This window comes from Populus alba, chromosome 14 (assembly GCF_005239225.2).
Source record: "Populus alba chromosome 14, ASM523922v2, whole genome shotgun sequence".
NCBI classification, from domain to species: Eukaryota; Viridiplantae; Streptophyta; class Magnoliopsida; order Malpighiales; family Salicaceae; genus Populus; species Populus alba.
The window spans coordinates 1,912,251-1,936,594 of NC_133297.1; the positions used below are offsets into that span (position 1 = coordinate 1,912,251).

At 34.2% G+C, this 24,344-nt stretch overlaps 5 protein-coding genes across 7 annotated transcripts; 4 read left to right on the forward strand and 1 right to left on the reverse strand.

The window, feature by feature from the left end:
• The first annotated feature begins 481 nt into the window (after window positions 1–481).
• On the forward strand, window positions 482–2,510 carry LOC118036141 (SUMO-conjugating enzyme SCE1). The gene is made up of 5 exons (XM_035041843.2): window positions 482–765; window positions 862–945; window positions 1,639–1,791; window positions 1,864–1,977; window positions 2,069–2,510. The coding sequence occupies exons 1-5, from the start codon at window positions 694–696 to the stop codon at window positions 2,129–2,131; spliced, it is 486 nt and encodes a 161-aa protein (XP_034897734.1). The 5' UTR covers window positions 482–693; the 3' UTR covers window positions 2,132–2,510.
• A 1,197-nt stretch (window positions 2,511–3,707) lies between these two features.
• Window positions 3,708–5,995, forward strand: LOC118036123 (SUMO-conjugating enzyme SCE1). 2 transcript variants are annotated; one of them, XM_035041836.2, is made up of 6 exons: window positions 3,708–3,884; window positions 3,984–4,067; window positions 5,092–5,244; window positions 5,317–5,430; window positions 5,532–5,629; window positions 5,721–5,995. In XM_035041836.2, the coding sequence occupies exons 1-5, from the start codon at window positions 3,813–3,815 to the stop codon at window positions 5,592–5,594; spliced, it is 486 nt and encodes a 161-aa protein (XP_034897727.1). In that variant the 5' UTR covers window positions 3,708–3,812; the 3' UTR covers window positions 5,595–5,629; window positions 5,721–5,995. The 2 variants fall into 2 exon arrangements, with proteins under 2 accessions (XP_034897727.1, XP_034897722.1); XM_035041831.2 differs by having other exon boundaries at window positions 3,709–3,884; window positions 5,532–5,995.
• Window positions 5,996–9,018: 3,023 nt separating this feature from the next.
• LOC118036113 (uncharacterized) lies at window positions 9,019–11,163 on the reverse strand. Its single transcript, XM_035041824.2, has 2 exons — window positions 9,987–11,163; window positions 9,019–9,820 (listed from the first exon to the last, which is right to left on the reverse strand). The coding sequence occupies exons 1-2, from the start codon at window positions 10,891–10,893 to the stop codon at window positions 9,327–9,329; spliced, it is 1,401 nt and encodes a 466-aa protein (XP_034897715.1). The 5' UTR covers window positions 10,894–11,163; the 3' UTR covers window positions 9,019–9,326.
• A 3,462-nt stretch (window positions 11,164–14,625) lies between these two features.
• On the forward strand, window positions 14,626–16,242 carry LOC118036106 (uncharacterized). Its single transcript, XM_035041816.2, has one exon. It carries the CDS (start codon window positions 14,800–14,802, stop codon window positions 16,057–16,059), a length of 1,260 nt encoding a protein of 419 aa, XP_034897707.1. The 5' UTR covers window positions 14,626–14,799; the 3' UTR covers window positions 16,060–16,242.
• A 5,598-nt stretch (window positions 16,243–21,840) lies between these two features.
• Window positions 21,841–23,675, forward strand: LOC118036093 (ethylene-responsive transcription factor RAP2-1). Of its 2 annotated transcripts, none has more exons than XM_035041795.2 (2): window positions 21,841–22,755; window positions 22,865–23,675. In XM_035041795.2, exon 1 carries the CDS (start codon window positions 22,070–22,072, stop codon window positions 22,535–22,537), a length of 468 nt encoding a protein of 155 aa, XP_034897686.1. In that variant the 5' UTR covers window positions 21,841–22,069; the 3' UTR covers window positions 22,538–22,755; window positions 22,865–23,675. The 2 variants fall into 2 exon arrangements, with proteins under 2 accessions (XP_034897686.1, XP_034897694.1); XM_035041803.2 differs by having other exon boundaries at window positions 22,868–23,675.
• Window positions 23,676–24,344: the final 669 nt, after the last annotated feature.

The window sequence follows — 24,344 nt, forward strand, 5'->3', positions numbered from 1 at the left end:
AGAGGGACATTTTTGGGTCTGAACTGAAGCCCAAAATCCCCAGGCATGGATCATCAGCACAGATTGTAGGCTTTTCGAAAATTGGTAATAGTTAGGCCCAGTTACACACGTTAAATTTGAGAGGTAGACGGGCTTCATTTGGATCCGGTGTATTTATTGAGGCCCACTACTATTTAGTACCAGTTATCAGCTACTGCTGGTGTGACCCAAGTCTAATTTTTTTTTCCAGGTCAAATGATAATGTTACGGAGATATTTAAAAAAAGAATTAAAATCATATTATTTTAAATAAAACTCAGTCAAATCATCTGGTGAATCAACAGTTGGTTTGTTTTAGAGTTTTAAAAATGTTTTTTTTTTTTATTTAAAAAAAATTACTTTAAATTATTATTTTTTAGTATTTTCAATTTTAAAGAACACTATTATCAAGTATAATTATGTTGTTTTTCAAACTACGTGATGAATGAAACTCAGCTCGAAACAAATTTTGATCCGGTGACTTACCCCGGGTGGGCTGTCGGAATTAATAACCATTATCAAAAGTCAACCAACGGGAAATTCCCTTTCATTTTCTTTGAAAACTATGAATGAAGGCTGTCATTTAAAGACCAAGTCTTTCCAAGCAGCGTAAAAAACATTCCAGGTCATCCAGCAAACAAAATAGTCCCTGCAGGGAGATTGAGAGAGAGAGATCATGTCAGGAGGAGGCATAGCTCGTGGTCGTCTTGCTGAAGAGAGAAAGTCATGGCGTAAGAATCATCCCCACGTATGTTCTCTTTTCTTCCATTTTTTCCCCTCAACATCTATCTATCCATCTATCTTGTCTTCAATTGAGTCTTATTTTTGTGAATTTTCGGTTTAGGGTTTTGTGGCTAAGCCTGATAATGCACAAGATGGTTCTCTTGATTTGATGGTGTGGAAGTGCATCATACCTGGCAAACCTGGGGTTTGTAATTTTCTCTATCTCTTTCTCTGGCTTTCTAATTATTATTATAGATTTACACGGTTTTATTTCTGATTTTCATCAACTGATACGATTTATTTTATTGTTTACTGTAATTAAGCTCGATTAGCGAAAGGGTAGTTGAGATTATGGAAAATATAGGATTGATAATTGGATAAGTGGGAACACATGAATTGTAAAAAAGTTTAAGTCAACGTGCTATTGGTAAATCGGTGCCTTAGTTTGAGATTTTGCAAACCATTGTTTTTGTTGCTGCCCAAATAAATAAATTCTGTAGGACATCTTTGGGTTTGAAAGAAGTATTTTCTTGTTCTGGTTCGATAGAAGTATTGTGTAAGAGATTGGAAAATATGAAAGGACCTAAAAAGTGGGAGATGTTTTGATGTGATAGCTCTTGTATCGTGCAGATCAATTGGCATTTTTTATTCTTTACGAGAGGACCTGAGTCATGATTTCTATTTTAACCTTTTTAAGTTGCATTTGGTGTTGATTGATTTATCTTGAGATTGATATGTATCATTGTTGAGCTCTTTACATCATCTTTCCCTCTAAGAAAGAAAGAAAGCGCTGTTTCTAGCTTCTAGGTGGTCAGGAAATGCATGTTCATAAAAGTCAGCATTGCATGTGGTTTACTCAACGATCTCATCTGAATGTTCATGTCTTTCATATGCGTAGACAGATTGGGAGGGTGGCTTCTTCCCCCTCACGCTTCATTTTAGCGAGGACTACCCAAGCAAACCTCCAAAGTGCAAGTTCCCCCCAGGTTTCTTCCATCCTAATGTCTACCCATCTGGAACTGTGTGCTTATCTATCCTCAATGAGGACTATGTAAGTAGTTGGCTCACTCTTTGATATGTCACATATTGCAAGACGCCCAGTTTCTAAAACTATTTTTTCTAGGGCTGGAGACCAGCCATTACTGTGAAGCAAATTTTAGTTGGCATTCAGGATTTGCTTGATCAACCAAATCCTGCTGATCCTGCGCAGACTGATGGCTACCAGCTTTTTGTCCAGGTTTTTGATCTCTATATCGCAATCGTCAGCTTTGATTTGATTGGTTTTGTATTGAATTTCTATCTTAAGCAACATGGCCGTGACTTTGCAGGACCCGAATGAGTACAGGAGAAAGGTGCGCCAACAAGCCAAGCAATATCCACCTGCGCTCTGATGCAATGGTTGCTTCACCATGTGTGCAACTTATTAGCTAGATTCCATCATATATGTCCAAACCTCCTTTAAGTAACAGAGTGATTTAGTGTTGCTACTTGACCGCTAGTTAATTGTCAAGTAGCTATGCTTCCCATTTCTGCACCAGAGGATTAGCAACATGACAACTTTTTGATATAAAACCTATATCGATTGTCCATTAAGATTGTTATTTATACATATGGCGAAGCAGCATGATGTACTGGAAATTGGCTGTATGGGAAACCATGACTGATACTTCTGAATTTGGTTAAAGCAAGTGTAAGCTTTTGAACAACTTTATCGGATGCTATGTTTTATATGAGAGCATGTATGATCTGTATTACATACTCGTTTTTTCACCTTTTTATGTGTTTCAAGCATGCAATAACACTGGATAATAATACTATTTGAGTTAGATGTCAGTGTAGGTTCATGCGAATCTAGGGAAGTAAATTGACCGAATAGAGTGGTTTTCGGAGATGGTTTTTGTCCTTAGGATGGCCATCGGTGAAGAATGCTGTAGCCGGCCTCTAATCTTTTATGCATTTCATGACATAGATTCACAATTGTTTAAAGCTATCACGCTGTATTTATTGAACTGTACTGCAGGACTCTTCAATTCTTCTGAGCACATTTTGACACAAATGTGTTGTCCATTATTCATACAAGATTAAGATAAGATGGCCTGGAATACATTTTATTTTGTAGTGACAGCAGGTGTGTGTGAAGCATAACTGGGTCATTGACATTTGTTAAAAAGGTATGAGGACCTTACTTTCTTTCCTCCAGTGACTGCCATTGCGCTGAAGAGTGATTCACCTTGATTCCCCCTGTTCTGTTGTGTTTTTATACGCTCTAATGTCCTCATTCGTTTCTACCTATCAATGGTGATTCTTCATTTGCACACACTTTTCTGAGTCCAGTTGCCAACCGGCATTCCAAATTTAACCTGTGGTTGCAGCAACTCCATTCCATGAAATAATTTTAAAGCCATTTGGTTGAATAAACTTAGATAGAAATATGAAATAAATCTTTAGGACAGTTTTAGAAGGGATTTATGTATTTTTAAAATAAAAAATACATGTCTAATCTATCTCAATTATTTTCATCTTTTCTATCATTTTTTGCAATTAAACAGTCTCCCGAGAAAGTAATGCATGTTGCCATTAAGATTCTTCATCGGAAGAATCTCTGTAATAATAATAATAATAATAATAAGGGATAATTAGAAAAATTATCTTATAATTTTATCTGAATTTTACTTTTTCTCTATATTTTCATAAATTATATTTTTTTATTATATAGTTTTTATATTTAGTAACAATTTACATATTTAACAATAAATTAGTTTTAAATTTTTTATTTGATTGTAATTTATAAAAATACAAAAAACAAGTAAAATTTAAATCAAAAGTTTTTGTAATTATTCTTAATAATAATTAATGTCCAAAACTCGCCTGACAAATTGTGGGCTTTTCTAAATTTGGTAGAGAGGCCCACTGCTGATCAATCGTCCCAAAAGTCAAAACCAATTTCATTTTATTTGCAAGCTATGAATGAAGAGTCGGTCATTTGGTCTCTCTTCCAAGTCCGAGTAAAAAACACTCCAAATCATCCAGCAAACAAGGTAGTCTTTGCAGAGAGATAGAGAGTGAGAGATCATGTCAGGAGGAGGGATAGCTCGTGGTCGTCTTGCTGAAGAGAGAAAGTCATGGCGTAAGAATCATCCCCATGTATGTTCTCTTTTCTTCCATTTTTGCCCCTCTTTAACATCTATCTATCCATTTATCTTGTCTTCAATTGGGTCTTATTTCTGTGAATTCTCGGTTTAGGGTTTTGTGGCTAAGCCTGATAATGCACAAGATGGTTCTCTTGATTTGATGGTGTGGAAGTGCATCATACCTGGCAAACCCGGGGTTTGTAATTTTCTCTCTCTCTGGCTCTTTTTATTATTATTATTATTATTATTATTATAGATTTACACGGTTTTACTTCTGATTTTCATCAACTGATATGATTTATTTTATTTCTTACTGTAATTAGTCTTGATTAGCGAAGGGGTAGTTGAGATTGGTGGGATAATATAGGATTAATGACTGTGGATAATAAAAAATGTTGAAGTCAACGTATTATTTGGTAGGTGGAAGGCTTATGTGTTAGGAAATTGGTGTCATAGTGTGAAAATTTTGTGAACATTTGTTTTTGTTGCTGCCCGAATAAATAATCTTTTCAGGATGTCTTTGGGTTTGAAAGAAGTGTTTTCTTGCTCTGGTTCTATAGGAGTATCTCTTACTCGATTTTTGTTTTGTTTTTGGTTTACGGGAAGGGGTTTCTTCATATGGGATGGGAGTGGCAATGCCTTGATGGTCCTTTTTGTATTCCTTCTCATTTCTTTCAAGGCTCCAAGCCATCAAACTCTGAGCTTAGAAATGCGATTCATGTCAGCGTCCCTTTTGGTAATGGACAGTTCTATGCAGCTTAAGGCCACTGTACTTTTTAGTATTTACTACAAGTTTGAAAAATGAATCTTAATATGCCACATTAGAAGTAGGTCCTTTTAAAATATTTTCGAGATCCTCAGAGATTGAGATGTTGTATAGGATTGGAAAATATGTAAGGACCTAAGAAGTGGGAGATGTTTTGATGTGATAGCTCTTTTATTGTGTAGATCAATTGGCATGTTATTCTTTACGAGAGGACCTGAGTCAATATTTCTATTTTAATCCTTTTAAGTTGCATTTGGTGCTCATTTGATTTATCTGCTGTTTGATATGTATCGTTGTTGACCTCTTTACATTATCTTTCCACCCCCTCCTACAAAGAAAGAAAGAGCCGTTTCTAGCTTCTAGGTTATCAGGAAATGCACCTTCATAAAAGTCAGCATTACATGCTGTTTGCTCAACGAACTCATCTGAATGTTCATGTCCTTAATATGCACAGACAGACTGGGAGGGTGGTTTCTTCCCCCTCACGCTTCATTTCAGTGAGGACTACCCAAGCAAACCTCCGAAGTGCAAGTTCCCCCAAGGTTTCTTCCACCCTAATGTCTATCCTTCTGGAACTGTTTGCTTATCTATTCTCAATGAGGACTATGTAAGTAGTTGGCTCACTCTTTCATAATTCACATATTGCAAAACGCCTGGTTTCTAAAACTGTTTTTTCTAGGGCTGGAGACCAGCCATTACTGTGAAGCAAATTTTAGTTGGCATTCAGGATTTGCTTGATCAACCAAATCCTTCTGATCCTGCGCAAACTGATGGCTATCAGCTTTTTGTCCAGGTTTTTTATATCAACATCTCAATCATCAGCTTTGATTTGATTGGTTTCGTATTGAATTTCTATCTTAAGCAACATGGCTGATGCAATGGTTGACTTTGCAGGACCCGACTGAGTACAGGAGAAGGGTGCGCCAACAAGCCAAGCAATATCCACCCACGCTCTGATGCATTGGTTGCTTCACCATGTCTGCAACATATTAGTTAGATCCCGTCATATATTTCCAAACCTCCTTTTAAGTAACAGAGTGATTTAGTGTTGCTACTTGACTGCTAGTTAATTGTCAATTGCAGCTATGCTTCCCATTTCTGTACCGGAGGGTGCTTTTTTAGTCATGCTTTGCCACATGTTCCTGCATTGCAAGTTAGCAACATGACAACTTTTGGATATAAAACCTATGTTGATTGCCCATTAAGATTGTTATTTATACCTCTGCGAAGCACTGGCAAACCTTGACTGATACTGCTGAAATTGGTTAAAGCAAGTGTAAGCTTTTGAACAGCTTTATCAGATATTATGTTATATATGAGAGTGTGTACGATCTAATCTACGTACTCCTTGTTTTTAACCTGTTTTTTTATGTGCTTCAAGGCGCAAGCATGCTATAACACTAAATAACAGCGTACTGCTATTTGGGTTGGATTTTAGAGAAGGTGCATGCGAGGCTAGTAAGGTCAGTCTTCCGCATTCTGTATGACCTGCAGGGATGTTCACGGTGTAAGCTATATTTACGTCCCTTCAGCTTACAGATGTTTCATTTCAGTTCTTGTAATAGAACTTAAAAATTTTCAATATGGACCTTATAATTTTGTAAAAATTTTGAACTTTAAATCTCAACATTAAATACCCGGCCAGTTGTACTAATTGAGGCTTTCTGGAGCTCAACTGTTCACTCAAAGACTTCCCTTTGCATGAATCTCTTCAATTCTACAAATTATTTTCATTTTAATAAAAATAATTTACTCAAAACGATACAGTGATCCACAACTTAACCAGATGATTTAATGCACTAAATCTCTTTCAAGGTAAGTCAGTAGACGAGGTCTCATAATTATACCAGACAGGGCATATTAATGTCAAATGTGTGACATGTTATTCGAACAAAATTTTAGTCAGACGTTTATGGGCACTAATTTTGAATTTTCTGTAGAAGATTTAAGGCAAGTTTTGTACAAAATATTATCTCGTTCAGATAGATAAGTAATCTGGTCAAGGAATTAACTCTTTGTTTTCTCCCTTTAGAAAAATCCTCATTTCAGCCCACGTGCTGTGTTAATTCACCAAGTGGGCTTCTATTTAAAAAAATCTATTCAATCTACTCCTGCCCTCGTCAACATTTGTCAATTCAACCAAATTGATTGACAAATGAAACCCGACCCATATCAGGCCTTTTCTAGTCTCGTTTTCAAGTCACGATAATTATTTTATTCATAAAGCACAACTTCTATATTATTTTTATTTTAGTTTTTTAAATAAACATTATAATAAAAATAAAAATAAAAACTTCACTGGAAGAGTTTTCAGACCCCCCCCCCTAGAGGGTTTTTTCCTCTCCCTTTCGCAACATGTTTAAGACTTCAATAATTTAGCTGCCTTGATTTTGAGGTGGTAAGCAAGTGACTCGACGCCACTTTAATGCCGGAGTCCATCGGCAACAATGACCTGGCTAGTTTTCCACCTTTCTTAGTTTCGAATATTGATTTATATCTTCAAATCCACCAACCAGAATCTTGACTTGTTCTTGGGTTCGGCAGACATTGTGGTAAAAAAATATCTGGTTGATTGCTGCATCCTATCTTTGACCTTTGAAGTGTTCCACTCAGAAATGAAGATCAGACTGTTTGCTCTGATTTTGCTTTGTGCTTTCTTGTGTTAGAAGTCTTCTTTCTGGTGATAATATCATGCTTGTATTATTAGCATTCGTTTGTTTCTATTTTCAAAGTGATTCTTAGATTTTTCTTCTCTATTTATTTTTTTTATTTATAGAGGTAAAAATTAATGTTTTTTAAAATATTTTTCATATACAGTTAAAAATAAAAATATTATTTTAACATTTTTTAATTAAATTTTTTTTTGAAAAGCACTTTACAACACAATATTAAATACACATAAAAATCTTTTAGAAAATAGCTTAGATGGTAAAACAATATATAGTTTTGTTTCTCACATTTTCATTTTGGGTTGGAATGAAAGAATATTATTATAGATTGATGAATGAAATAGTCCCAGTTCATGATGATAATTTAAAAGAAAAAACAATTGACAAGGAGATGTTTATTATAAAATATAAACAAACTAAAATTTATAATTGATTGATTTTTTTATAGAAATATACGATTGAAAAATAATATAATATATAAATTCTTTATATAATCAACCTAAATTTTGATTAAAAAAAATTTATAAAAGCTGCCTGAAACAAAAGAAAAATTGTTATCATTATAAAAAAAATTGTTTTCCATATATAAAAAAAATGATGATGGGATCTATGATGGAACAATCTATACAAAAATATTATGTTAAGAATTAATTATAGGAAGATTTACATAAAAATATTAGAGAGTCGTTATAAAGTGTCACAACACATAAAAAAATATTCATAATGGAGGACAATTTCTGATTAAGGTCTAACTTGTTAACCAATTTCTTCCAACTTGAGAAGATTGATATAAATGTTTTATTTAATAGTTTTTTTGTTAATAATTTTTTATTTTGTTGTTGTTTATTATTATACCTTTTTTGTTTTTTTTCTTATTTGAAAGAATAGTTTTCTTATTTTATTTTTCATACTTAGTATGATGAGAATTTTTTAGTTTTTAGTTTTTAAATAAAGGTTTGAAATAAGCTTTTGATAAGTAAGACAAAATAAAAATTAAATATTTTAAATATCTTTCTATAAGTATGGTGTTTACTCTACCTACCCATTTTCTTTTTTATCCTAGTCTCGTTGTCTGGGCCAATCTATGCATTCGAGCCATTCGTGCCATCCTTGGTTCTGGCTCTAGTTGTCGGACTAGGAGCAGCTCTTTCATACCTCACTCCCGCGTCTTCAATCCAAGCTAAACGCTCTATCGATCCGAAACTTGTTTTTGGTTCAATTAGCCGAGCATGTGTTCTTGGTTTTCAAAGCTTTTGATTTATTATAAAACTTCATTATTTTTTGCTCCTGTCTACGGTAATTTTCTTTAATAAATGAAAAGATAAAAAAGGATGGGCAGATGAAAATGCAATTTCAAAGTTGCATGTAATTATCGTTTCATGGAAAGCTGGGCATCTTATATTTGAAATTTTGAAGCAACCCAGAAAAGAAAGAAGGCGAGGAAAAGAAAAGAAAAGAAGAAAGGGAAAAAGGCGCCTCATCTTTGTGCCCTTTATCCCTTTCATTCATTACCTTTTCAAGAATCAACGAGTACTAGTTTTGTTCTCCGAAGCTTATAATTCATAATCAACGTTTCTCATCCTCCAATTATATTTGCATAATTTTGTGGATTTATCTGGAGTGGTTTTTTATATTTAGAATGACGGTGCCATTATTTATTGAGCACGGCAAAATACGCCGGCTATGAATGCTAGTCTCCTGGCATTAAATGACAGGAAAGGTACAGCAAATAGCACAGAATTTGGGTTTTTCTTTTATTGACAAAAAGAAAATGATTGACAGAGAGACAACTTCAAAGAATATGGTGTTGGCTGTACAAATTCATAAATGTATTTTTGATAATATACCGAAAAAGAGAAGTATCAGTACTCCTCGCAAAACCTGTCCCTATCTAAGCATTTCAAAGAGTATTGGCTGAAACTATTGAGAAATCCATCCATATACAGCAAATCCATGCCACTCTCACACGGAACAGAGGAAACCAATGGTAAAAATGGTTAGTGATGCTCACGTCTGGCTGCTAAGGCCTGGTGTTTGGAGATCTTCCAGTGCCATTATCCAAGACAATTTCAAACAAATCAGCCTCGGACTCGTCATCGAAGTCAAGCCCTTGATTATTAGCTCCATTGATGTGGCTGTCCTTGGTGGTGCTTCTATTGAGCCACTGAGAGTCGATTCTTCCCATTGAGAAGAGCTCCATGCTATCATCATAGCCCAAAGTAGGGGACTTTACAAGAGGGCTAATGAAGCAAGGATTTGGTGTTCTTTGAGCATTTGCACGTGCATAACTGAAGGCACTTTGTCCGAAATTGACGAGAACCAATGTGTTATTGTTTGCTGCAATTGTTGGGTAGAGGGGTGTCCCGAATTCCTCTGACTTGCAATGAACTACATGTAGCAGCTCTCCATCTACTGTGAAACACACTTGTTTATTCCTAGGATCAAATCCACAGCCAATTACTTTATCTGCTCTTGCCCACTCTGCTTTCTCGGATTCAAACACAAGCTCCATACCTTAAAGAGAGGAAACCATGCGAATTGATTAATATTACTCTTAGCAAATGCTCAGCTTTTGAGTTAAATAAACCTGTAAATTAACTGCGAAAGTTGATTCATAACTTAAAAATGTAAGACCTTTTCCGAAAGGGTGATTAGAAGAATAAAAGGAGAACTAATTTACCATCAAGATATAGAGAACCATTGGAGTTGAATCCAATTGATCCTGGATAGCTTCCAGGAAGTTTCATGGGAAGAGAGCCTCCAATAGTGAGCCCGACAGATAGCATAACTGCTGAACCTTGAAAATCATCTTTGCCGGCGAGCTTTAATTCTTCAATTTTGCTGATTCTGCTGCTGCTTACATGCACTAAAGATTCTGAATTCGCTTTTGCATTGGGTTTTTCTTGAATGAGTTTAGCCCTCTCACCTTCCTTAGCCTTGCCTGCAGATTCTTGATCGTCGCCATGGGAATACAAAACTGTGATCTCAAAATAGGCTTCTTGGGGAAAAGAAGAGTTCCCCAGTGGAGGCCCTGGTAAAGGCAAAGCAGTTCTAATTACAGAAGCAGCAGACAGAGAAGGATTGCTTACATTAACCTTCTTTAACCCCGAATTCAGCCTTATCTTCTGCATAAAATCAGCTGATCCTTGACAAACTTCCCAGCTTATCTCTGTATCTGTTTCTCTTCCAAGATCACCAGCGGCACATAAACCTAACATGGATGATCGCGTGGAAGGAGATGGCATGTAGCTTGTAAAACAAAATCTAGACCATCCATTTTCGACCGCGTCAGTAATAAGCGCCGGGTGATCAGCCCAATTGAACAAAGGTCTTGTAGAAACCCCACGACGAAAAACATTATAATTTCCTCTTCTTTTGGTTTCATATTGACCAGGTTGATGATGTATGCTCCCTTGGTGAAGCTTTGCAATCCCATCCTGCAAGCTTGCAGTTCCATTGGTTCTTAACGGATCAACAGTACCTCTGCGGTCTTTGAAACAAAAACATCGCCAAACTGCCAAGGCAAAAATCACTGAACCAACTACAACCGCACCCCCTGCCCACCAAATATGTATCAACACGATCATTTCTTCCTTCTCCTTCAGAAGTTTTTTTTTTTTTTTTGTAATCTCTTTAAGATTAATTGCGGGTTTTCTTGAAGATTTCTTTTGCAGAGAAAAAACAAAATAAGAAAGAAGAAGAAGAAGGTTGCAAAGAAAGAGGGTTTTAGAGGCGTGGACCGTGAATGGTTCAAGAAAGGCAAGAGGGTGGTGTATGCAATGAACAGTGCCACGAATGTGAATCAAAGAACTAAAGAGGTTGGCTATTTCAACTTTTCAAGAGAGATGTTGTCATAAACGTTTCTCGTCGGAGTCCCATTCCTAGTTATTAAATACAGCTGACTCGACAGTTTAATCCATGATTTAAGTCATGTCAAGTTTTATAATAATAATAAAAAAAATTGATTCATCATCCAGTTTATCGAATCAAATAAATTAATTCTAATAATAAATTATTAATTTAAAAAACAAATTAATCTGAGTAAACTTAAAACAATCTAAATCCAGAATTGATTAATATAAACAGACAGTCTTTCTTCATTAAAAAAACGCATATGTTGTTTCATATGAGTTCTTAACGAGAGAAAAAGAGAGAGAGGGATGCTTCATGCTTGTAACTAAGCACTTCTAGAAAGCCGAATGTCCAAGTCCAAGTCCAAATACCAATTCTACTTTCTTGTCTGGTATGTGGACTTTTGGGAGGGAACATTTGGGGCTTTTGCCATACCATCAAAAGATGGAGACTGTTAAAAAAGTTACAAAAGCAGAGCAAAACATTAACACAGAAACAAGGATTTTATTGTAGGATTTGTTGGTAGTTATTTGTCGACTGACAGTTATTTCCAATCCCCCTTGTTTGTTAACCTAGCAGTTTATAGTATTGGCTTCATCTTGTCAAATCTTACTCAAAAGATTTTGAAGATGATGTTGCAAAAAATGCAGAAGATGAGTCTATTTACTCCCCGTCATTTTATTTTACTTTGCCTTTTCCTACTTGCAGATAATTCAGAATGATATTCTTTTTTAAATGGACATCACTGCTCATAAAACATGCACATAGAAAATTTGTCTCATTACAAATGAGCAAGGACTCTAGGCTTTGCAAAAGGCTACCTATTCTAGCTAGAATCATACAACGAGGGGACGCCACTAAGCATTGTGTTTGCCAAACTGGCGAGGGCTGTGGGGAAAAGCGAATGTGGGGGCTTGGATTTGTATAAATGCTTGTTTCCTCGGGAGTCAAGACCTTTATAGCTTTCATTTTGACTACTTCAAGATTTAATTAAGGACTTAATCCTATTTAATTAACTACTTAAGCGATCACGAACCCCATTTCTAAAGGCCAAGTCTTTATCTTGTTTTATTCTCTAATGAAAAGTCCAAGCCTCTCATCCCTAATGTTCATGCAATGTTAGTGGGATCGAGAAGCAAGATGCCAGTTTGGCCTCTTAATTTCCAAGTTGACAGGTGGAAAGACTAGTAAGATGCAGCATAGAAAACTCTTGTGCTGATGAATCTTGTTTTTATTTTTCTATGATGATGACTTTCGCTGGCCTGTGTCGATCCAAGAACACCGATGGCGACTGTTTGATCTCTCCCTGGTAATTTGTTTGATCTCTCACTGGTAACTCATCCCAGTTTTCATCTTGTTTCTTTGCAGGACTTTTCAAATATATATCAAGGAATTGTTTACGGGATTTGTTAAATGACCAGCCTCTGCTAAAACCTCCACAAAGCCATAACTCATTGACAGTGAGCCCACCGGAGAAATATTCTTGATGGATGATCATGCAAGCCCCGGCATCGATTTTAAAAATAGTAGCAACCATCTGATTAATAAACAATTATCCTGTTTCGTAGCTGTGAAAAAAGTTATATTATCATATTTCTTAAGATAACTGCCATGATTGAAGGGGATAATGATTACAGAGAAACCGAAGTTGGAGGGCATCCTTTGTTGTTGGAAAACTATGAACAATCAACAATGCCTGGTTAAACAAATACTGAGAATTAGTTCTAATTAATATGAATGTTTTTACCAAAGTTAATAAACCATACTTAAAAAATCTAGATTATGGATTCCACAAAGTCAATTCATTTTTATTTTTAAATTTAAATAAGATTTTTACCGAATCATAAGTTAGCGTACCAAATTGATTCAACTTCTATCTAATTACTTTAAAATTTGATTTGAGTCAAATATCAAATTAAAAGATTATAGATTGATTTACTAGATAAATAGAGTTTAATACCCATGTATTCTATGGAAAAAGCATGAAACATGTTGGAGTCTTGGTAAATAAGGAGAGTTATACTAATTGAAACATGTCTAAAATTAAAAGATGAGTTGGTAAAAGTGAGTTATGGCAATGGCAAATGCTTTTCCTAAAGGAAAAGGAAAAAAAGAAAGGGGGGTAAAGATGAGCATTGAAGGAAAGAGTGACTGGTGTGATAATCAACAGCAAATAAAAGCCTTTTATCTTTTCTTTTTATATATCATGATCAACATTCACCAGGCAAAACCATCCAAGTAAGAGCTCTTTGATCTCATCATGTCATACTTGTTGCGGACAAGGGTTAACAGGACAAATCATTGGTTGGTTGAGGAGCTGTCTGAGAGGATATTAATCTGGGACTAACAAACAAAATTGATATGTCATCGAACGTTGGAACTTCTTGATCATCAAATTTAATTAAGGGTCTAAACACACACAAATCCATAAATTTATGGTTGAAGATCAGCATATTTGGTGAGAGAATCTAGAGTTCTTCATGCTAAGTTCAATGAATACATTCTTCCATCATGGTACTGCCCGCCAACATTCTCAACTCTCAACAATGAGGGAATCAAGAGTCCTAGGGGTGAACATGCGTTGATTCTACGGGTTTGAATTAAAAAAAATCATATTCTAGCTGATTTTTTTTAAAAAAAAGAAACACTTTTTACTGAATAACTATTTGAAATTCAACGATTTAGTTTGGTTTAGTTTTTTTTATTTATTTTTTAAAAAAACTAAATTAGTTTATGAGTCTTTTTAGTTAGATGTTTTTTTTATGAAGTTTCTTATAATGAATTCAAGCTTCTAATTTGGTTATGCTCCATTTGGTTTTTCTAGTTTTTAAAATATGAAATTGAATTAAGCTGATTTTTTTCATAAAAAAAAAATAATCTTTTTTTTAGTTGATATGTCAAGTAAGTTTTTTTTAATTAATTTGATTATTTTTCTCACCCTAAACAAACCTATTCTGTTATATACGGTTAGATATATATATATATATATATATTGCAAGAAAGGGTGATAAATAGCATTAGAAAATAGCAGTCACATTTTGCTGAAAGCCCATTTTAGCATTGTTGGCTACTAACAGCCCACTTGGGTTCTTATGTTTACAGCCCATTTGCTTAATACAGTCTATCAAAGCCCAGCTCTAATTCTGTCCTCTAGACAATGGATCCCCACGATCGGATTTTGTACTCTCCAAATCTAAAATAATCATTAAAACCTAACCCGAAATGGTATGGATTTTTATACCCGAATAATCCGATCATTTCTAGCACCTATAATATTTATAATTCGAATTATAATTCATAAATATTTAATATATAATTAATTTGATATATATATATATATATATATAATTTTAAATATTTTAAAATTATTTATTTATTTCAAGTTAGTTTTAGATTTTAGGATTTGAGCCTAAAACCCAACTTTTATATTCGAATTTTACCGAAACATTATTGAGTCTAAAAATTTCTTATCATTCAAGCCGGTTTGAGCCGGTATGCATTGGCGACGGTTGGAATTGCCATCCCTATCCCCTCTCCTTATCTAGCTGCTGCTGCTCTCACCACAGCCAAAAAGATCAGAGAAACTCTCACTACTTTGGGTGAGACTGTGAGAGTGATCTCTTCGCAATCACAAATGAGTCATGACTCCTCTCTGCAAAGCCATAGACACCACCACAGCTTCTCTACTAAAACCCTCAATTCTCCTCCACAAAACACCCCTCAACTTCTGCCACTCTCTCAATTACACCCCTAATCTCAGCAGCAGCAACCTCACTCTCACTTCAAAACGGCCACAAAACCACCTCCGCCCAATCACCGCCACAGCCAACGCCAGCCACCCAGCTGCGACATCCGAAATCGACATGGTAAAAAACAGACAAGGAATCTACACGTCAAAACAGAACAAAGTTGTTGTTTTATGGGACCTCGACAACAAACCCCCACGTGGGCCGCCGTACCCGGCGGCGGTGGCATTAAAAACAGTAGCACAAAGATTCGGTGAAGTAATCGACATGTGTGCATACGCTAACCGGCACGCGTTTATTCATTTGCCACACTGGGTGCTTGAAGAAAGGCGTGAGAGAAAACACTTGGACATTTTGGAGAGAAAAGAAATTGTAAGCCCTTCACAGCCTTATGTCTGTGGCGTTTGTGGGCGCAAATGTAAGACTAATTTGGATTTGAAGAAGCATTTTAAGCAATTACATGAGAGGGAAAGACAGAAGAAAGTGAACAGAATGAGATCGTTGAAAGGGAAAAAACGGCAGCGATATAAGGAGAGGTTTGTATCTGGGAATCATAAGTACAATGAGGAAGCAAGGAGGTTGTTAACTCCGAAAATTGGGTATGGGTTAGCCGCAGAGTTGAGGAGAGCTGGGGTTTACGTGAAGACAGTGGAGGATAAGCCACAAGCTGCAGATTGGGCATTGAAGAGACAAATTGAGCATTCAATGAGTAGAGGAGTGGATTGGTTGGTTTTGGTTTCAGATGATTCGGATTTTTCGGAGATTTTAAGGAAGGCGAGGGAGGCCAATTTGGGCACTGTCGTGGTGGGTGATAGGGATAGAGCATTGGGGAGGCATGCTGATTTGTGGGTTCCATGGATTGGGGTTGAGAATGGGGAGCTGACTGAGAAGGATTTGGTGCCGAAAGGTAGGTGGAGGAGTGAGGATTTGGAAAATGATGAGGGGTTGTTTTCGGTTACGGATTTTGATGAGGATGGCGATTACGGAGGGGATGATTTGGAAGGATTTGTTGATGGACTTGTAATGGCGAGGTCTGGGTTTAATGGTACGAGGATTTCAGCTTTTTCAGAAGGGGAAGAGGAAGATGAGCAAGATTATTTGTTATATGATAGTGAGTATGAGGAAATTGAACTTGAAGATGGGGGTTTTTGGTAATGGTCGAACATAGGTTTTAAGGGGCATTTCATTGTCTAGTGAAACGTAGGATGGAAACATAAGGGTATAGTTCAGTTAATAGTATGGATGCAAGCAGCTGTTTAATGGACTGTGTAGTGTTAGTAGTTGGCTGCCTAAGGAAGTTGCAGAATGAATATGAACAATGTTATTTTGCTGCCTGCATCTTGTTTGTCTAACTTCCTCTATGATCAAGCTCAGTTCATTATCTGAATATAACTGTTGATGACGCTGCATTCGATTTACAAACTGGTACATGATTGTCCCCAAATTATCTCTCTCGCTCTCTGTTGTTTATCTCATTTTTGGGTAGAGTTGTAGCTAATACATGAATTATTATGTTTAGTTTACTAGAAATTAATTAGAACATTGAAATCCATCTAGGATATTCTGCTTATGAAGCTTTGTCTTTTAGTTTCTCTATTTTTAGTATGTAGGTGTCGATCTTAATATGACTTGGGCTATTCAGATGAATTTATATACAATCAAGTTTATATATAAATACATAATTTCAATGATGACTTGAGCTTGGAAAATTGAATCTCAACCTATTGAGATGATGTAGGAGCTTAGTTATAAAAATTCACATGCTTCCTGATCAACCACAAAAGTTTGATGCGTGTAGCAATGAAATCTGTCTTGTATCATATACTAGATTTGAAATTTTGCTTATGTTTTAGCAGATGTAAAATATCATTTGAACATTCTATATTACATGGCTTAGTACAGTCTCAGTTTCCAATCATGGGCTATGCTGTCCCTTAACATAATAATCCTAGGTTGCATCCTTTATCACGTTAATTTAAATAATGTCCATTGAAAGTTGAAATGTTGGAAAAATAAGTGGTTATCCAATAAGTTTGGGTGGACTGCAGCATGTGTGCTAACGCAATTGTCTGAGCACTGTTATCATCAATTGACTAAGGACTGATATTTTCTGAAGCATGAAACCTTTCTTGCTCAGTATCAATAAAGTTCCACCGATCTTATGCCAGGACTTTTGATGCAGTGGTTGAAATTGAGAAAAAAAAAAGAAGAAAGCTTTTAGAATGTTATGAATGAGGTCATTGATCACCGCCAGATAAAGAAAACCCACACACAACCATGGAGGAGATGGGGTATGACAGATTTTGCCAGTGCTTCTGTTATATCGAGCCACATGACACATCATGGAAAACATATATTTCTTCAATGTTTGTCTTGTCCATTCAATAGTTCAGTACAAGTAAACTTTAATATGGACAAGGAGTTGCAAGGCACGATCATCCAAGGGAGCTTTGGACTACTTTCCTTTGGTGAATGGATTAGAAAAGGAGGTGACAATATTTACATATAGGATATAGTCACCGAAGATGCTAGCATCAATCTTATGCTTGGTATGATACTCCTGTGAATATAGAAGCTCAAGCTTTTGATTGCAGATCAGGTTCAGTGGCTCATTGAATTGCTCTGGCTGGATTAGTCATGCATAACAACCATATAGCGAATGTTTCTTCTAAATGCTTTTGTGTCTGCCTAAATGCTCTAGTAGTGATTGATCGGTGTAGGTTTTGATCATCGGATTTCCATGGAGTCAACTCTGCAGATATGCTGCTATCTTTTGCCGACTGAATCTCCAAGTTTGGCCAATTGTCGCCTCTTTTTTTCCCCACCTTGCTGCCCAGCAAATAAATATTTTTCTATTCAGAAATCCAAGGTTAGGTAAACAACAAGGCATTCTTGTTTGCCACGCTGTGGCAGACCGGATTAAGCACGTTGGAAAAGAAAAATGAGAGAGAACCAGAAAGCAAGGAAAAGAAGGAAAGAACAACATGACAATCTGGCCTCTTATATTCATTGAATTAATCCCAGAATTTGCTCCATTTCTTTTGATTTTTGATTGCTCTCAAACCATCTGTCTGCCCCTATTCAGTGCCTTCGCTTTGACTTGATTTATTTTATTTTGGGTGATCACATCAAACCAGAGATATCCCTCCTGGATGTTACAGGTTTCTTTTTAAATAAAAGTCTTTGTACTGTATTCTAATAGAACTAGGGCACGGCATGATTTTCTCCTTGTCAGCATTTATTTACTCGTTAGTCAAATTGCAAAAGATAATGTTTATTTTATCTCTGGATGGATTAGCCTAGCGTGAGTGTGTGGCTAAAGCTCAAAACCCATTTATCTTGAGACTTGTTTTTTCTAAAAGTTTCATGCGTGAACTTGATTTTAACCTTTTGACTATCCCATCACCTAGAAAATCTTGGAATGCATGATTGAAGGTTTTAAGTTTGTAAAACCATGTAAACAAAGAATTTTTTAAGGTTATTTTTTTTTAATTTATAATTTTTTTAAAAATAAGTTAATATGAATCGTTGAAGAATTACTTTCAACAAGATTTTAACCTAAAAAAATGAATCGGACATTTAATTCGACCTAAACATTCCATTAACCATATATTTTTTAATTAATGCTTTTTATCAAATAGTTGTATTCTACTTTACAATAAATCACATCACATCTAGGTCTTCAATGGTGCAAAATGAAGATCTTGGTGGCAAAAAAGAAGACAGATGCAATACTGTAGCACTGTGCGCACTAGTCTGATGAGGTCTAGAGCAGTGACTGGTTTACTCTTCTATATTTTTATGTTTATTTTTTTATAAATATGGATATATAGACTAATTTACATATATTTTAATTAATTTTAAAACTAATAATTATGTAAATTTCTGGTAATTATCATATTAGCAACTATAAAATTCAAATTTACAACTATAAAAAAAATAATTTTTTTAAATTTTAAATTTTTATTACTGAACCACGTTCTAGATAATTTATATTTTTATACTTTCTTTGTCAACGGAGACGGTGATTTTTATTTATTTCAACATTAATTTGTCTTTAATACTCATTATTTATTAATGCTTTGAAGTTGTATACAAGCCCGTGATAGTTATCCCCAAACCATCACGCACCTGACAACCCAACAAAATCCTTGCTTTTGCACTGAAATATATGAAATAATAGAAGTCCAACAACTTTAATTAGATGGCTAGCCACCGTTTCTTTTCTTTTCTTTTTGTAAATACATTTTAAAAATATATTTGGTTTTTTTAAAGAAATAAATTAATTTTTTAATATTTTTTATGATTTTAATATAATAATATTAAAAATAAAAAAATAATTTAAATATATTTTTAAATAAAAAACAATTTTTAACCAGAGTTGATTTCACAGATTAACTCTGGACCAAGACCGGCTCTTAATTCTCCATTTGCTGCTATTTCCAGTTGTACGGCTTAGTTGTTGCGTAGGTGGGAAGGCACTCCCATGCTCCGTCCATCCACTGCCCACCGACTTCTTTTTATTATTATTTTTTATTACTGCCTTAATGCGATTTTTTAAATTCTAATTTCTGTATTTTTTTTAAGAGTTATTTCCTGTGATTTTAAGTAACATTGTAGAATTAGCAGTTTGTTTGGGACAAAATTAAATTAACATAAAAAAATGTTAGAATTATTTGACGTTTATAGCAAACAACCGCAATATTCCTAGATATTAGACCTGCGAGCATTCTTATATACGCCACGTGCTCTCTTAATTTTTCCTCTTTGCAAAGACCTGGGGGAATATTGAGGTGCAAACCGTGCAATACAAGCAATTTTATAGAAATTTAGGCGTTAATTTTATATTTTAAAAGTATTTTTAAAAATTATTTTTTAAAAAATTAATTTTTTTTTTATATTTTTAGATTATTTTAATATGCTGATTTTAATCATCTTAACCATATTCTAAAGTAAACCACACGATAGAGAAAAAAAATAAATAAATAGGAGAGAATAATTGGCATTCATTACTTTCTGAATTTTAAATCTTGACGAGTTATGTATACATTTTTCCATGTAAGACCGACTATAACCATTGTCAATACGTAACTACAAGTTTTAAAAAATATGTACGAGTCCAATGATTTTATTTTCATTTTTGAAAATAAATATATTTTTTATTTAAATATTAGATTAGATTAAAATTCTGCCAGAACATTTTATAAACACAATCTTACAAGGGACAGCTTGTTGAAGATTAGAAACATGTTTAAATTAGATATTAATTTAAGCTATTAGATTAAAATTATTTTTTATATGGATATCAAAGTATTGACGACAAAACAATCACGAATTCAAATTTTATTATTTTTATTTATTTAATAAAAAATTAAATAGGAGATAGTGTATATCTGTGTAATTTTTTAAATCCAAGTAACCTTTACTTAAGAGGATATGTTAAAAAAAATATAAATTATATTTTAAAACCTTACTTAACAGCTTAAGCTTTTAGGTTGAATTGATTTTTAATATTTTGAATATTTTTTTTCATGTAGGTTTTAGAGTTTTAATTTGATTTGGTTTTAATTAGTTAGATATTATGAGTAATTTTATGGCTTGTTTTTCAAAACAGTTAAAATTAATTATTTAAAAATGTATTCATAAATTTTTAATTCAGATTTTTCTAATTTTTAAGAACTTGAAGATCCTCTTTTTTTTTTTTGTCTCTCTCTCTCTCTCACTCTGTGCTGAAGGCTGCAACAACATAAGATTTTATTTGTAAAACGGCGACCAAGATGCATGATCCCCTAGGACCGCGCGCATGTACACCTTGCAAACTTATCGTTGTTATCCAAATAGAGATCACGTTTCCGGCTTGACGACCTAAAGACCTCAGTGGAGATTATTGAAGTGCTTGCGTGCTAGCAGCATGGCTACACACGTCGGCACTCCCTTTCCCACAAGCCCTACCTCTCTTGTGTTTTCTCATGAAAAAATTCATTAATGCCCTTTTACACTGATCCCTGAGTTATCACAACATAGACAAATTAATTAAATCTTTCGAGAATCAAAATTTTTAGAAAAGTATCCACATCGATCTAAACTCCCCGGTTCAGAACCAGTAATCGGCTGGGTTTTAAATTAAATTTATAAAAATTAAAATTTATTTATTTTTAAAAGTATTTTTTAAAAAAATTAAATTCTTTTTTAAATTAATAACTTTTTAGTGTTTTTCAGATCATTTTGATATGCTGATATTAAAAATATTTTTTTAAAAAAAATAAAAAAAAATAATATTTTGATGTATTTCCAATAAAAAGCACTTTAAATAGCAATCGCTACCACACTTTCAAATATCTCCAATCCATCAACTCAATAAATTGTCGTATAAAGCAGTTCATTTCAATCATAATTTAATTTAATTTAATATTTTTTAAAAAATAAAATTAAAACAACACTTTTAATGCTTGTCTGGTATTGTGTTGTATGATATTTTTTAAAAGTGTTTTCACATGAAAATATATCAAAATAATTTTTTATTTTTTATATTAACATATCAAAATTCTTGAAAAACACTAAAAATAAAAATTAATTTAATATTTTTTTAAGACAAATTTATTTTTAGAAAACACCTAAAATTAAAAGTTACCATACTTGTAAACAGATATTAATTTAAGTCGGTATGTTAACCCATAATCATGATTTGTACCATGTTTAATGATTTAGTTTATAAGCAACATGAATTAACATATATGAAGGAGGACTATACATATAAAATATATTGATCGTTTATATATATATATATATATATAGTACACGCAATATATAAAATGTAATTAATGTATTATATATTATGATATGTAGAAATTAAGAAAGACGGAGAGAGATGGAGGTGATGGATTATGTCGGCCAAATTTGGATTTATCTTAAAGGCAGATTAACGTGGCGGCCGTGCCCAGACGACAGAATAGCAGCCAAGTAGGAAACAAAGGTAGCCAAACCTCTTCATATCTCTTTACATATTACGCTACACTAAATATTATATAAGTAAAACCATAGCTCGAGAAGCAACCGTTTTAGTGTTTTTAGTATTGACAACAGAATCTTTCTGGGTTCTTGTTTTTCTTTTTTACAAGACACCAACCAGATCTTTAACTTATACTTTTAGTTGTTAAAATTAACCATGGAAGGAGGGTGCTGCACATCGTCGACAAGTACTCCGAGCTCAACTTCAACAGCAACCACAGAGAAACGGAAGCATAGCAGGCAGCAAAACCAAGAGAAGCCATACAGAGGGATAAGGATGAGGAAGTGGGGTAAGTGGGTAGCAGAAATTAGAGAACCAAACAAGAGGTCTAGGATTTGGCTTGGGTCCTACTCAACACCAATAGCTGCAGCTCGTGCATACGACACGGCTGTTTTCTATCTGCGAGGCCCTTCTGCTAGGCTTAATTTCCCTGATTTGATATACCAAGAAGATGACCTGCGAGATGTGTCTGCAGCTTCTATACGCAAGAAAGCCACTGAAGTCGGGGCTAAAGTGGATGCCTTACAAACCGCTGTCCATGCATCACCGGAAGATAACTCACGAGTGTTACTTTCAGAGAAACCCGATTTGAACAAGTTCCCAGAAAATTCTGATGAAGAGTGATCAAAACAAGATCGTTGATTAGCAGTTATAATTAACTGTCTGTATCGTTTTTTTCTTAATAAGTCTATCAAGATCTTTTTGGTTAGAGCCAAGGCGCATATGTAGCCGGAGAAAATTTCTGGCAGGAAAGAAATTAAGTCGTAGTGGAACCAGTACGTATCAGTAATAGATACTGTCAAAAATGAGTTCTAGTGATGATGATCGATCACTGGTAACTGGTAAGCTGTAACAAATCAAATTGAAGTGAGCTAAACTGTTTAGTGAATAGTTATTTTAGTTTAGTTAGTTAGTCAGCAAGTTTAATTCTGTGTTTGTCTTGTCTTTTAGCAGTGTTGTGTGATATGTTTGTACCGTTGTAATAATTCCAAATTAAGAGCTGTGATGATGAGGGGAGGAAGAAGAGAGGCCATGGAAGGTGGGGATATAAAGAAACAGCCATGGCCTACCTTTCCCTCTCTTAGCAGCGATGAAGCTAGCGTAATTTGAAGTTTCCAAGCAAAAGAAATCAAGTAGATAAGGAGATAAGGCAAGAGCTTGGGCACCAAGCTGTGGTACTTGTGACGTGCCTGTGGACACCACAAAGCACAATGACATACACACTGCTGTGTGCGAGCAAGTGGTCCTTAATCAGAAGGTGGTCGCCTTCATGGGATGGTGGAAAGCTTACGAAAGGTTGTTTGCTGGAGGTTGACGGATGGGGGTGATGAAAGCCTAAGGTGGGCGGTGAGTGGGTTCTTAGTTTCCTTCTTTTCTAGTGTATGTTTTTTAATTTGTTTGTTGCTTTGGCTATACATGCATTTAGCTCCAGCTAGCTGCTGTCAAATGCTGGTGCATGTGGAGGCCTTGCCTGTGAAGTGTGCGAGGACCATTTATATATATATATATATATATAATATATGATAGGGTTTCCCTCAAGCCTCGTCTGTCCTTCAATACAATATTCATTTCCACGGAGATATATAGTTAGGGCTACGTGCAGAGAGCTGCCTTAATGCTAATACTGTTTGATTTCTATTACATTGTTTTTATTTATTTTGATTGGTCGGTTGCTATATCAATTATGTGCTCATAAAATATTAATGTAATTAATCATGTTTGCTTTGACGAAAAGAAAATACCTACCTCTCCTTCTTTTTTTTTTAAAAGAAACGAAATATTGCTTTCATTATATATCCTTTAGATTATTTATTTTTATATTTAATCTTTTTATTTTTTAAAAAATTATAGTTTACATTCTAAACTTTAAGATGTGTATGACATTTTACATCTTAAATCATATCATTTTATAGTTCAATCTATTTTACATTCATTAAAGATGTAAATTGTAATTTTTTAAAAAAGATGTAAAAATAATTAAACTATATAGAATATCCTGGGTAATTTTTCAGAAAACAAAGTAAAGAGTTTTTAAAATTGTACAATTGATATGTTATTTAACTAAACAAGCTTTTTTCTCTTATGTTTAGCATTTTAGCTAATTAATATTTGACAGAATCTAGGCACAAAACAATATCCTTTTCAGCACAACAACTTTTAATTGATTTATGAAGATTTTCAGGGGAGAAACCACCTGATATCGTAATAATTAAAAGTTTGGTCCGTAGAAATTAAATGAGCAAATATTAAGGGAATTTTATGAATATACTTTTATATATTACATGATTTATTAATCACATTTTTTAATAAAAGAAATTAATTAATTGTAAAACTTATATAGTTTATTTATATCATTTAATATACCGTCTGCTATATATATATATATATATATATATATATATATATATATATTCTTGTGAAAATAAATATC